Source organism: Bombina bombina, chromosome 3 (genome assembly GCF_027579735.1).
Source record: "Bombina bombina isolate aBomBom1 chromosome 3, aBomBom1.pri, whole genome shotgun sequence".
In the NCBI taxonomy this organism is placed as follows: domain Eukaryota; kingdom Metazoa; phylum Chordata; class Amphibia; order Anura; family Bombinatoridae; genus Bombina; species Bombina bombina.
Window position 1 is genome coordinate 794,099,149 of NC_069501.1, and position 13,142 is coordinate 794,112,290.

At 35.4% G+C, this 13,142-nt stretch overlaps 2 protein-coding genes across 3 annotated transcripts in view; one reads left to right on the forward strand and one right to left on the reverse strand.

Annotated features, from left to right (window-relative positions):
- LOC128654052 (inosine-uridine preferring nucleoside hydrolase) overlaps nt 1–6,016 on the reverse strand; it is a 134,002-nt gene extending 127,986 nt beyond the window's left edge. Inside the window, exon 1 of the mRNA XM_053707712.1 lies at nt 5,997–6,016. The gene's annotated coding sequence lies outside the window, so the exon portion shown is untranslated. The remainder of the gene's footprint in view (nt 1–5,996) is intronic.
- Nucleotides 1–13,142, forward strand: part of LOC128654051 (uncharacterized) — a 129,114-nt gene that overhangs the window by 12,146 nt on the left and 103,826 nt on the right. Inside the window, exon 1 of one of the 2 annotated variants that reach the window (XM_053707707.1) lies at nt 7,654–7,899. The exons of the other annotated variant lie outside the window; for it this stretch is intronic. Coding sequence (XP_053563682.1) covers nt 7,736–7,899 — 164 coding nt within the window. The 5' untranslated portion in view covers nt 7,654–7,735. Of the gene's footprint in view, nt 1–7,653; nt 7,900–13,142 lie in introns of those variants that run through there. 2 annotated transcript variants of the gene reach the window in all.

A 13,142-nucleotide genomic window follows, 5' to 3' on the forward strand; every position in this document is an offset into this window, starting at 1 on the left:
CTGTACACTTTGTGTGTATTATATTTATGCAGTAACAACACATTATTATTTTAGTGTAAACTGTACACTTTGGCCTCTAGTTATCAATGTCTGTCGGACCTGATCCGACAGACATCGCTGAATACGGCGAGCAATACGCTTGCCGTATTCAGCATTGCACCAGCAGCTCACAAGAGCTGCTAGTGCAACGCCACCCCCTGCAGATTCACGGCCAATAGGTCGCCAGCAGGGGGTGTCAATCAACCAGATCGTACTCGATTTCCGGCGATGCTCAGAGCAGGCGGACAGGTTATGGAGCAGCGGTCTTTGTGACCGCTGCTTCATAACTGCTGTTTCTGGCGAGCCTGCAGGCTCGCCAGAAACACGGGGCATCAAGCTCCATACGGAGCTTGATACATATGCCCCTTTGTGTGTATTATTTTTATGCACTAACAACACATTATTGTTTTAGTGTAAACTGTACACTTTGTGTGTATACAATGTATGCACTAACAACACATTATTGTTTTAGTGTAAACTGTACACTTTGTGTGTATTATATTTATGCACTAATGACACATTATTGTTTTAGTGTAAACTGTACACTTTGTGTGTATTATATTTATGCAGTAACACATTATTGTTTTAGTGTAAACTGTACACTTTATGTGTATTATATTTATGCACTAATGACACATTATTGTTTTAGTGTAAACTGTACACTTTGTGTGTATTATATTTATGCACTAATGACTCATTGTTTTAGTGTAAACTGTACACTTTATGTGTATTATATTTATGCACTAATGACACATTATTGTTTTAGTGTAAACTGTACACTTTGTGTGTATTATATTTATGCACTAATGACACATTATTGTTTTAGTGTAAACTGTACACTTTGTGTGTATTATATTTATGCACTAATGACTCATTGTTTTAGTGTAAACTGTACACTTTGTGTGTATTATATTTATGTAGTAACGACACATTGTTTTAGTGTAAACTGTACACTTTGTGTGTATTATATTTATGCAATAATGAAACATTGTTTTAGTGTAAACTGTACACTATGAGGGGTACTTATCAACGTGTCTACTTTACCTGCCTTCGCCGGTCCAATACGCCCGCCTAAGCTCGCCGCCGCGGACCTGAATACGTTCGCCTAAGTTATCAAAAAAGCTGTCAAAAAGCCGTGCACCAAGTACGGGGCGATGAGCAGCGGATTGTGATAGTTATCACTCATCCGATCTCGCTGCTCTTTGGCTTTTTGACAGCTTTATTGATACCCCTGTCACTAAGCACCCACACTAACTACACTGTTCTACACCCTATACCGGCGCCCCCAGAGCCCCCCGCAACTAAATAAAGTTACTAACCCATAAACCGCCGCTCCTAGACCCCGCCGCAACTCTTATAAATGTATTAACCCCTAAACCGCCGCTCCTGGACACCGCCGCCACCTACATTATACCTAGTAACCCCTATCCTGCCCCCTATACTGCCGCCACCTATAATAAATTTATTAACCCCTATCCTGCCGATCCCGGACCTCACAACAACTAAATAAATAGTTTAACCCCTAAACCACCACTCCCGGACCCCGCCGCAACCTATCTTAAACTTATTAACCCCTAATCTGCTCCCCCTACACCGCCGCCACTGTAATAAAATTATTAACCCCTATCCTGCCCCCCCCTACACCGCCACAACTCTAATAAAATGATTAACCCCTAAACTTAAGTCTAACACTAACCCTAACACCCCCCTAACTTAAATATTAATTAAATAAATCTAAATAAATTTAACTCTTATTAACTAACGGCTAGATTTAGAGTTCTGCGTTAGCCATCAAAACCAGCGTTAGAGGCTCCTAGCGCTGGTTTTGGGCTACCGCTGGTATTTAGAGTCGTGTAGGTAAGGGTCTAACGCTCACTTTGCAGCCGCGACTTTTCCATACCGCAGATCCCCCTACGCCATTTGCGTAGCCTATCTTTTCAATGGGATCTTTCTAACGCTGGTATTTAGAGTCTTGGCTGAAGTGAGCGTTAGAAATCTAACGACAAAACTCCAGCCGCAGAAAAAAGCCAGGAGTTAAGAGCTTTCTGGGCTAACGCCGGTTCATAAAGCTCTTAACTACTGTGCTCTACAGTACACTAACACCCATAAACTACCTATGTACCCCTAAACCGAGGTCCCCCCACATCGCCGCCACTCTATTAAATTTTTTTAACCCCTAATCTGCCGACCGCACAGCGCCGCCACCTACGTTATCCTTATGTACCCCTAATCTGCTGCCCCTAACACCGCCGACCCCTATATTATATTTATTAACCCCTAATCTGCCGTCCCCAACGTCGCCACCACCTACCTACAATTATTAACCCCTAATCCGCCTCACTCCCGCCTCAATAACCCTATAATAAATAGTATTAACCCCTAATCTGCCGACCGGACCTCACCGCTACTCTATTAAATTTATTAACTCCTAAGGCTAAGTCTAACCCTAACACTAACACCCCCCTAAGTTAAATATAATTTTTATCTAACGAAATAAATTAACTCTTATTAAATAAATTATTCCTATTTAAAGCTAAATACTTACCTGTAAAATAAACCCTAATATAGCTACAATATAAATAATAATTATATTGTAGCTATCTTAGGATTTATTTTTATTTTACAGGTAACTTTGTATTTATTTTAACCAGGTACAATAGCTATTAAATAGTTATTAACTATTTAATAGCTACCTAGTTAAAATAAAGAGAAATTTACCTGTAAAATAAATCCTAACCTAAGTTACAATTACACCTAACACTACACTATCAATAAATAAATTATTCCTATTTAAAACTAAATACTTACCTGTAAAATAAACCCTAAAATAGCTACAATGTAATTATAATAATAATTACATTGTAGCTATTTTAGGATTTATATTTATTTTACAGGCAACTTTGTATTTATTTTAGCTAGTTAGAATAGTTATTAAATAGTTATTAACTATTTAATAACTACCTAGCTAAAAGAAATACAAAATTACCTGTAAAATAAATCCTAACCTAAGTTACAATTAAACCTAACACTACACTATCATTAAATTAATTTAATGTTGGGGGGGGTTGTATTTTTCTTTTACAGGCAAAAGAGCTGTTTTATTTGGGGCATGCTCCGCAAAAGGCCCTTTTAAGGGCTGGTAAGGCAAAAGAGCTGTTTACTTTTTAATGTAGAATAGGGTAGGGCATTTTTTTATTTTGGTGGGCTTTGTTATTTTATTAGGGGGCTTAGATTAGGTGTAAGTAGCTTAAAATTGTTGTAATATTTGTTAAATGTTTGTAACTTATTTTTTTTATTTTTTGTACATTAGTTAGTTTATTTAATTGTATTTAATTGTAGTTATTTGTAGGTAATATAGTAAATTAATTTAATGATAGTGTAGTGTTAGGTTTAATTGTAACTTAGGTTAGGATTTATTTTACAGGTAATTTTGTATTTCTTTTAGCTAGGTAGTTATTAAATAGTTAATAACTATTTAATAACTATTCTAACTAGCTAAAATAAATACAAAGTTACCTGTAAAATAAATATAAATCCTACAATAGCTACAATGTAATTATTAATTACATTGTAGCTATCTTAGGGTTTACTTTTAAATAGGATTAATTTATTTAAGTATAGTGTAGTGTTAGGTGTAATTGTAACTTAGGTTAGGATTTATTTTACAGGTACAGTTCTCTTTATTTTAACTCGGTAGCTATTAAATAGTTAATAACTATTTAATAGCTATTGTACCTAGTTAAAATAAATTGAAAGTTGCCTGTAAAATAAAAATAAATCCTAAGATAGCTACATTCCTATTTACTTCTATTATCTAAGTTGCTTCATTATTTAGATATCCTTTGTTGAAGAAACAGCAATGCATATGGGTGAGCCAATCCCATGAGGCATCTGTGTAGCAACCAATCAGCAGCTACTGAACATATGTAGATATGCCTTTCAACTAAGGATATGAAGAGAATGAAGCAAATTAGATACTAGAAGTAAATTGGAAAGTTGTTTAAAATTGCAAGCTCTTTCTAAATCATGAAAGAAAAAATTTGTGTTTCATGTCCCTTTAAGAACCCTTCTATAGACTCAGACTAAGGATGAAATGTTAAAATATTTGGTTTATCATCATGGTCCTGATTTGTTTATAGCAAGATCAAGTGCACAGCTGACTAAAATCTAATCAGATCAGTAGTGAAGAAATTGCAACTTATCAATTTTTGTTTGTTATTCTGTTTTATAGATTCAATTGCATCTCTTTAATGTTTATTGAAGAAGCCTGCTCTAGACAATAGGATCCATTTTATTATTTTTATTATTATTATTATTATTATTATCATCAGGTATTTGTAGAGCACAAACATATTCTGCAGCGCTATAGACAGGGGTCTAATACACAATGTAACATTTATGGGAGACAAGTAGATAGAGGGGCCCTGGCAAGAATTGCACTGTTGTACATCTGCTCTCATGAAGATGATCTACAAAGCAGATGTGCTCCTAGGTATTGCTATGGGAGTCAGGGGATGAAATAAGGAGGAGTGGAACTAAGAGAAGAAAATGTTAGTGTATATTTTATGCATTTATCATGCTGCAGATGCAGCTTTGGTGCAGACGTGCAAAACCACTTTTTTTTCTTCTTTTATGATTAAGATAAAGCATACATTTTTAAACAACTTGTTACTTTCCAATATGCTTTTATCAATTTTGCTTCATTCTCTTAATTTCCTTTATTAAATTAGCAGTAACAATGACGTAGCCTATTTGCAGCCACCAATCAGCTGCTAGCTCCCTGTTTCTAAGCCTACCTAGGTATGGTTTTCAACAAAGGATTCCAAGAGGACGAAGCAATTTTTTTATAATTGAAGTAAATTGAATTTTTTTTTTTAAAGTTGTATACTTTGTCTGAACCATGAAGAACAATTTTGGGCAGTGGTCAACAGATCATAACCTCTCTGCCATCTTTGAACGGAGCTGGCAGATTAAAATCACCCTGGACTAGTCCAACGAGCAGCCGCTCATACTATGATAAATGCCGGCACCACAATACTAGCAGCAATCCGAGGTGGACAGATTCTCTAACTGGGAACCTCTCTGTCTGCACAATAGTTAGGAGGCCACTTCATCTAGTAACAAGGTGATAACTTATTTAGTTTTTTAGAGTACACATGATTTACTTAAAGGGACATTAAACTCAAAATTGTAATACTTTCATTAATCACTTTTTATTTCTTTCTCCTTTTCTTGAAAGTGGTAGCGCTTTTCTCCACCCCAGAGTTGCTGGAGTGCAGTCAGTGGAATACAGACACCTGACCAGAGACTGGATATATGTAAGAACTTGTTTGTAGTTAGCCACAGCCAAGGTTATAAGGGGAAAAACATTCATAAGGCTTTTCAAGAGGTATGTCCTGGAACTGCAAAACATGCATCGTTTTGTAAAAAAACATGATAGTTATAAATGCTTTTTGAAACATTTATTTGTGTGCAGATATTTAGCAATGCAGTTAATTTGTAATGGATACATGAAAAACACTGACTTCAGTGTCCCTTTAAGTTTAAAGAAACAGTAAAATTAAACTTAAATGGATTGGCATGAGCATGGAATTTTAAACAACTTTCTAATTTACTTTTATATTTTGCTTACTTCTCTTGGTATCCTTTGTTTAATAGTATCTCTAGGTGAGCTCAGGAGAATGCACATGTCTTTAGCCATCTGGCAATAGTTTGCAACAATGTTTATAGCAATGTTATATATAGTTACACTGCTGCCATAGAATATTACATTCCCTCTATGGCTGCATAGTTTGCAACAATAACATTGCTATAAACATTGCTATAAACATTGTTGCTGCCAGGTGGCTAAAAAGACGTGAACACTCCTGAGCTCACCTAGAATTGCTCTAGGATAATACATTTAATTTTTAGTGTTAGGGCATCTAGTATACAAAAGACTTGCATTGTGCACTTACCTTCTTTTTTTTAACTTGCTTCTACAGAGTAGCATGCTGCACAGCAAGTCAGTTAATCATTGTGCACTGCCTGTCTAATTATTGTAACACAGCACTGTCCTTCTTGCTGATCAGCACATTAGTGGTTTCTGCTGCACAGTAGGTAAATGACCCTTGCACAGTATGCTGCATGTCACATGACTCTCACATACCACTGTCCCACTTGCTTTTTAGCACAGTAACTTGACAAGTTGTTCACTGCATTACCCATACTGCCTGCTGCTAAAACTACATGTGGGTATGTAGGACATATCAATCTGCTACACTGGTGTTATGCTAACTGGCAAAAAAAGGGGATCTTAGATCTGGAGCAGTTCTATTTATTGGTATTGTTATGACTCTAGGCTCATATTGGGCCGATTATAAATGGCTAAAAAATGGAGAGTCAGAATGTGAAAGTGCCATGGACTAGTTTCTGATGTGTCCACAGATGACATAATTGGAGCATAGATATTTCCTGCTTTCTGCTCTGCTTAACAGGGGGTCTCTATAAAAAAATAATAGTAATAAAAATAAGGGACAGATGGCATACCAAGGCTGTGGGTTCTCATGTAGACTCATGGGTTGAACAAATAAAGGTAGGGTGGGGCATTAATCTGATACCAGTGGCTATAATTTGTTTTTATAGATCATGCTCCTCACAGCAGATAGTGTTTTAATCTTCTTAATGTTGTGAGGACCATATGTTCAACATTTAAAGCACATGAACCTGTTTTTTTCATTATTTTATTCTTGCAACTGTGAAAACGTTTCATCATGTATAACTGGTTTTGTTTTATTAAACACCTAAGATCCCTGTAGGCGGTTACTATTCTGCTCCTCTAACTAGTCTCATCTGCATGGCAAACACAAAAACTAACATACAATCAATATAATCTCTGCTTTGCTGAGATCTTTCGGGATTTCACCAAGATCTCATGAGATTCTGGGGTAAAATGCCTTTGTACTGAAGAGGAAAAGAAAGTGACTGCCTGCACATCCCAGGTGCATGCTGTCATAGTAGCTTCAGGAATTAATACTTAAAGGGACATGAAACCCTTAAAAATTATTTTGTGATTCAGATAGAGCATACAGTTTTAAACAACTTTTCAATTTACTTCTATGATTTAATTTGCTTTGTTCACTTGGTATCCGTTGATGAAAGGTTCAGGAACTGGGAGCTAGCTGCTGATTGGTGGCTGCACAAATAAACCTCTTATCATTGGCATATTTATCTGTATAGCTAGCTCCGAGTAGTGCATCACTGCTCCTTCAATAAAAGATACCAAGAGACTGAAACAAAATTGCTTATAGAAGAAAATTGGAAAGTTGCTTACATTTTATGCTCTATCTGAATAATAAAATATAATTTAAACAAAATGAGTTTCATATCCCTTTAAAGAGCCTTTATAAAGGGATTTGATTAATGGGGACATTTTTGATTTACAGTATCTTCCTTTTCTACACTCATAGTCTAGTCTGCTCTTATACAGAATCTGAAAAACAGGAATACGCTTTATTTTTTAATTTATTTAAATCATAAAACTCTAGAAAAATAGTGCAATAACTATAAGCCTCAATTATAATTAGTAGATAATCTTGACAGAAGAAATCTATCTCAGAAAGGACAGAATCTAAATCATATCCTGAATCCTTCCACTGAGCCTGAAGAAGATCTGATCGGGGCAGACCCTACATGAAGAATCTCAGAGTAAGGCTTCATGGATTGCCTACTCATTGTCACGCCGCTCCGGTTCCGGCCATTGCCTTGGATGCGGCGGTTGCTTCAGGCAAGCGGAGATGATGTCATTGCTGCATGTCAAGTTACTCTGATGCCGGTCCTGATTGCAGCTGGGTGCCCTCCCTGGTGTGAATCCACCCCTATGTAAGTACCTCTGTTTCCTGCATTCTTTGCCCAAGTATAGGTGTAACTGTGTGTACTCCTAGGTGCTTTATTACTTGAATTGCTGGATTGCCTTATCATTACCGAGCTCTGCTTGTCTGACTACTCTGCCTGTTTAACCCTTGAATTGCTGGACTGCCTTAGCATTGCTGAACTCTGTTTGTCTGACCATTCTTTTGGTTTACCCCTGAACTGCTAAACAGCTGGATTACCTTTTGTTGCTGATCTCTGCCTGTTCCTGACCATTCTATTGGTTTACCCCTGAACTTCTAAACTGCTGGATTACCTTTTGTTGCTGACCTCTGCCTGTTCCTGACCATTCTATTGGTTTACCCCTGAACTGCTATACTGCTGGATTGCCTTTCTGTTGCCGAACTCTGCCTGTCTCTGACCATTCTCTGCCTTAAAGGGACACTGAACCCACATTTTTTAACAGGAAAATCACCCAGCGCCTGTTGGTATTGACCCTTGGCTAAGATAAATTGACCCCTAGTGGTCAATGAACAAACAATCAGAATTAAAATTATATATCTAAGCGTCAACAATAGAGGCAGGGTCTTATCTAAAATAAATTACTTTGACAATATTTATTATAATATTCATTCCATTTCTGGAAAATAATACATAAATTACAATGTGAATAAGTAACTGTTTACAGTTTCCTCTTGTTAAAATTGACTATTTTCCACTATGGAGTTTCCAGGTGAATACAATGAATAAAATATATAACACCTGTATTTGGATTCTCCAATTGTAGTCAAAAAATGAAGTAAAAATCACATAAAAGTCAATGAAAACCTTATATTCCCTCATGGATCCATGTTCACAATCTAAAATTTAACAATGTTAACAGTCACTATAAAATAGAAATTTAACAATGTTAACAGTCACTATAAAATAGAAATTGAGGTTTCCCCTAATTTCTTGATAAAAAATATATATAGGATTTTAAGCTCACCTGCTAGTTAGGTATGCAGGGATTCTTATTACCCCTTTGACTTATATATTCTATTGCTGACTGTCTCTATTCCAGGCTGCAAAACACTAAGATATCGGCTTATCTGATATAGTTTTTGCACAATGATAGTTTACATACACTCCTAATGTCTGAGCGGGTTACCTCTATGGCTCAGCGGGTATCGCTATTGGATGAATTAGTTATTATTTAAAAGTATAGTTAACCAGAGCTTAGGCTCATTGGAAGAGCTTATGCACAATTTCTTGGATATAGACGAAAACACTTATGTTTTGAGCGAGTGGCTGTTAATCCAATCGCCGTGATATAAGGTGATTCCTTTGTGACTAATACAAAATAACCACGTGCAAACTAATACAAAATCAACAAAATCAGCAAAATAAACTCAGCAAAATACACTTGTGCCAACAACTTAAAACTTGTGCAAATTTTCTTGTGAAAAAGGTGATTCACTGTGATATTTATCTGAATATATAGATAAAAAACTTCAACCATACGTTAGATCACTACCATCATATCTAAGGGACTCCACCGAAGTATTGAATATACTAAAAGACATGGAATGGGATGAAAGCTATATCCTAATCACTAGTGATGTAACATCACTATACACCTCAATTCCACATGAGAAGGGATTAGAGTCTATTAGTCACTTCCTAGATAAAGATGACAGTATGCCACAACCCCAAAAGAGGTTCATACTGGACGGAATAGAATATATCCTTCAACATAATTATTTTTATTGCGATAATGTGTTCTATCGACAAGTGTGTGGGACAGCCATGGGGACCAGGTTCGCGCCTAGCTACGCCAATCTCTATATGGGAAGATGGGAAACTATTTTCTGGGATTCCTGTCCGGCGGGCGCGGACCTGGTCCTATATAAAAGGTATATAGATGACCTCCTAATCATCTGGAAGGGGAGTGAAGAAGATCTAAGACACACACTAGACGTAATGAATCTGAACCAGTCCAATTTGAGATTTACCAACACCATCAGCAAAGATCACATCACCTTTCTAGATCTGGACATAAAAGTGATAAAGGGAAGAATTGTAACATCCACCCACTTCAAGGAAGTAGATTCTAACAATTATATCCATCACACAAGCTGCCATCATAGGAAATGGATATCGAATATCCCGAAAGGACAATTGTTACGAATCCGAAAAAATTGCTCAAGTGAAGAAATGTGGACCAAGCAATCATCAATGCTAAAAACCAGATTCTTGGAAAGAGGATATGATGAATCCTTTGTAGATAAGACCATCACAGAAGTGAACAACATAAAAAGAGATTCTCTTCTCACATACAAGGTGAAACCAACTAAAGACAAGTTTGAAGGCCTGAAAATTCCTTTTATAACCCAATATGGTGAAAGAAAAAAGGTAATTGAAGACATAATCAAGAGACACTGGCATATACTCAGAAATGACGATATTATAGGCGAACATCTAACAGAACAACCCAATTTTGTCTATAGAAAGGCCAACAATCTAAAATCGATTCTGGCTCCAAGTATACCCAAAGAAAATAAAGCTAAAAATTCTTTAGACATTATGGGCAAAAAATTATGCGGTTTCTATCCATGCCACATTTGTAAAGCATGCTCACATGGAATAAAAACCAGCACGATCAAGTCTAAAGTATCAAATGAAGTCTTTCACATAAAACAAACTATAAGATGTACTGACCATTCTGTAATATATTTGGTCGAGTGTGGGTGTGGCCTACAATATGTGGGCCAGACATCTAGAAAACTGAGAGACCGAATCCGTGAACATCTGCTACAGATCAAATGGAAGAAGGTTGATCTACCACTCTATAAACACTTCAAAGAAGTACATGGTGGAAGTGATAAAAGCTTGAAATACATGGGAATATGCAAAGTGAACAAAGATTGGAGAGGAGGAGATATGGAATCAAAATGATTGAAAACAGAATCAAAATGGATTTTTAACCTAGACTGTATCCATCCAAAAGGTCTCAATGCTGACTTTGAGATCGTCCACCTCTTCTAATAAACCAATCTCTCTCATTTATTTCTTGAACCTCAGTTTAAACTTAATTTGAATTCAGCAAAAGCAATCCACATTGGGCAATCTAAAGAAATTTATAGGTCCCAGCATCCTCTTTAAGATCTAAAAGAAATTTACAGGTCTCAGTATAAAATACATCTGATTATCCAACAACAAAGAAAAGATGTCTAACATTAGATTAGGGAACATATGTCTAGATTTCGTGAACCTCATTTTAAAGTCAATTGGAGTTTATCAAAAGCAATCCATATTGAGCAATCCAAATAAATTAATAGGTCTCAGTATCTTCTTTGAGATAAAATACACCAGATTACCTAATAACAAAGAAAAAGATATTGTCGAACTGCCAAATAACGGTAGTAAAAAATACCTAATGAAAGTATCATGCACCAATCCAGCATTAGATTAGGGAATTTAAGTCTAGATCAAAATACATTGAAAGTTAAATACAAAGAACATCTTTAAACCCATCTAAGATTACTATATTTTTATATATTTTTATATATATTTTTGTAATTTTTTTTTTTTTTTTTATTTTATAATTTTTATTTTAGTAATTTTTTAAAATATTCACTTCACTTATTTATTGTTGGAATTTTATATAACAACAATTTTTCTTATGTTCATTTCAATTGGTATTTAAGTTTATCATATATGAGATACTGAATAATACAACAAGAAATAGAGTTATTATTGTCATGGAAATAAATGTACATGATAAATATTGTAAGTCCTGGATATATTAGCCCGATATCAGTCAAAATTTGCCCTTTTCCAAAATGGCTTCTTTAAACCGGAAGAACCGCACATATTGATATCCGGTCTAGCCGAAAATTTGTTGTTCCTTCTTGCCCGTTCGCAAAATGGTTCCGCGAAACCGGAAGTGGTAAAAAACCGGAAGTACCTAGTACATAGACATCCGGTTGTTGAGCGGAAGTGAGACATAGTGGCAACAAACAAACTGGCAATATCGGACTCGATTTTTGGCGGGATTTTCTTGGCGCAATTTTTTTGGCGCAATTGTGAAAAACGCCCAATACAAAAATATAAAAGGTCAGCATTGATTAAGCCTCCACATGTCTTGAAAAAGGCCCCATTTAGAGGGCCGAAACGCGTAGACGACTATCCGAAAACCAAGATTGAGAGGCTAATCATATCCAGGACCGGGCTTTGAATGGTAAGACTATTTTCAATAGTCCATACCCTAAAAGCACATTTGTTTAGTGCACTTTTTTCCTTTTTCTTTTAGGTTTTTATATATATACCTCTATCTAAGGATTAGGACTTTGGACTTCAATATACTCAAGGACTTTACTCAAATTAGACTTTTAAGGAAGGAACTACTACTTACATTTCATCAGGATTTGATAGATTTTGGACATTTTTTCATCTGTTTTTTATACTTTTTATATTATTATTCTTCTTTCATTCAATCGTTTATAATGATGACATAAATGTTTTAATTGTTTATTATTTGATTGTTTTATAAATTGTCACACGATATGATTTTATAACCAGATATATATCAATTATTGGAAAGTTTTATTATCAGAACGGACCGGTGTGTCCCAAAGCTAATTGAATTATAGCTGGTACCAGCTTAGTTGAGCTTTAGGTTTATAAATGGTTAAACCCACTTAATTTTGATTGTATTGCATTAACTCACTCATTTTGGATTGTATTATATTATTGCACATTATACACAGGAGTATTATATATCACAAGGATTTGATTTGTCCTTTACTGGATTGTTATCTTCACAATTATATTTCCTTTCATTTTTTATATTTGAATTCATTTTTATTTTTATGGTTATATTGACACTTACGTTTCACGATCTCATTTTTAAACATATGAGCTGTACCAATTCATTTTTGGATTATATCCATGCAGTAGGAATCAAAGGGTTATTATCCCTAGAATTTGTACTCTAGTGAGTTCATCAGTTCGGTCTAATATTCTGATCTCATTATTTGTTAATTTTTGTTAACTTTTGTCAATTTTTGTCAATTTTTGTTATTTTTTATCTACGCAGATTTTATTAAATACTTGTACAAATATTCGATTTTAATATTTTGACTCCTGTGGTATATCTTAGCCAGTGGCGCTCCTATATATCCTATTTTCTATTTTGTATTAGTCACAAAGGAATCACCTTATATCACGGCGATTGGATTAACAGCCACTCGCTCAAAACATAAGTGTTTTCG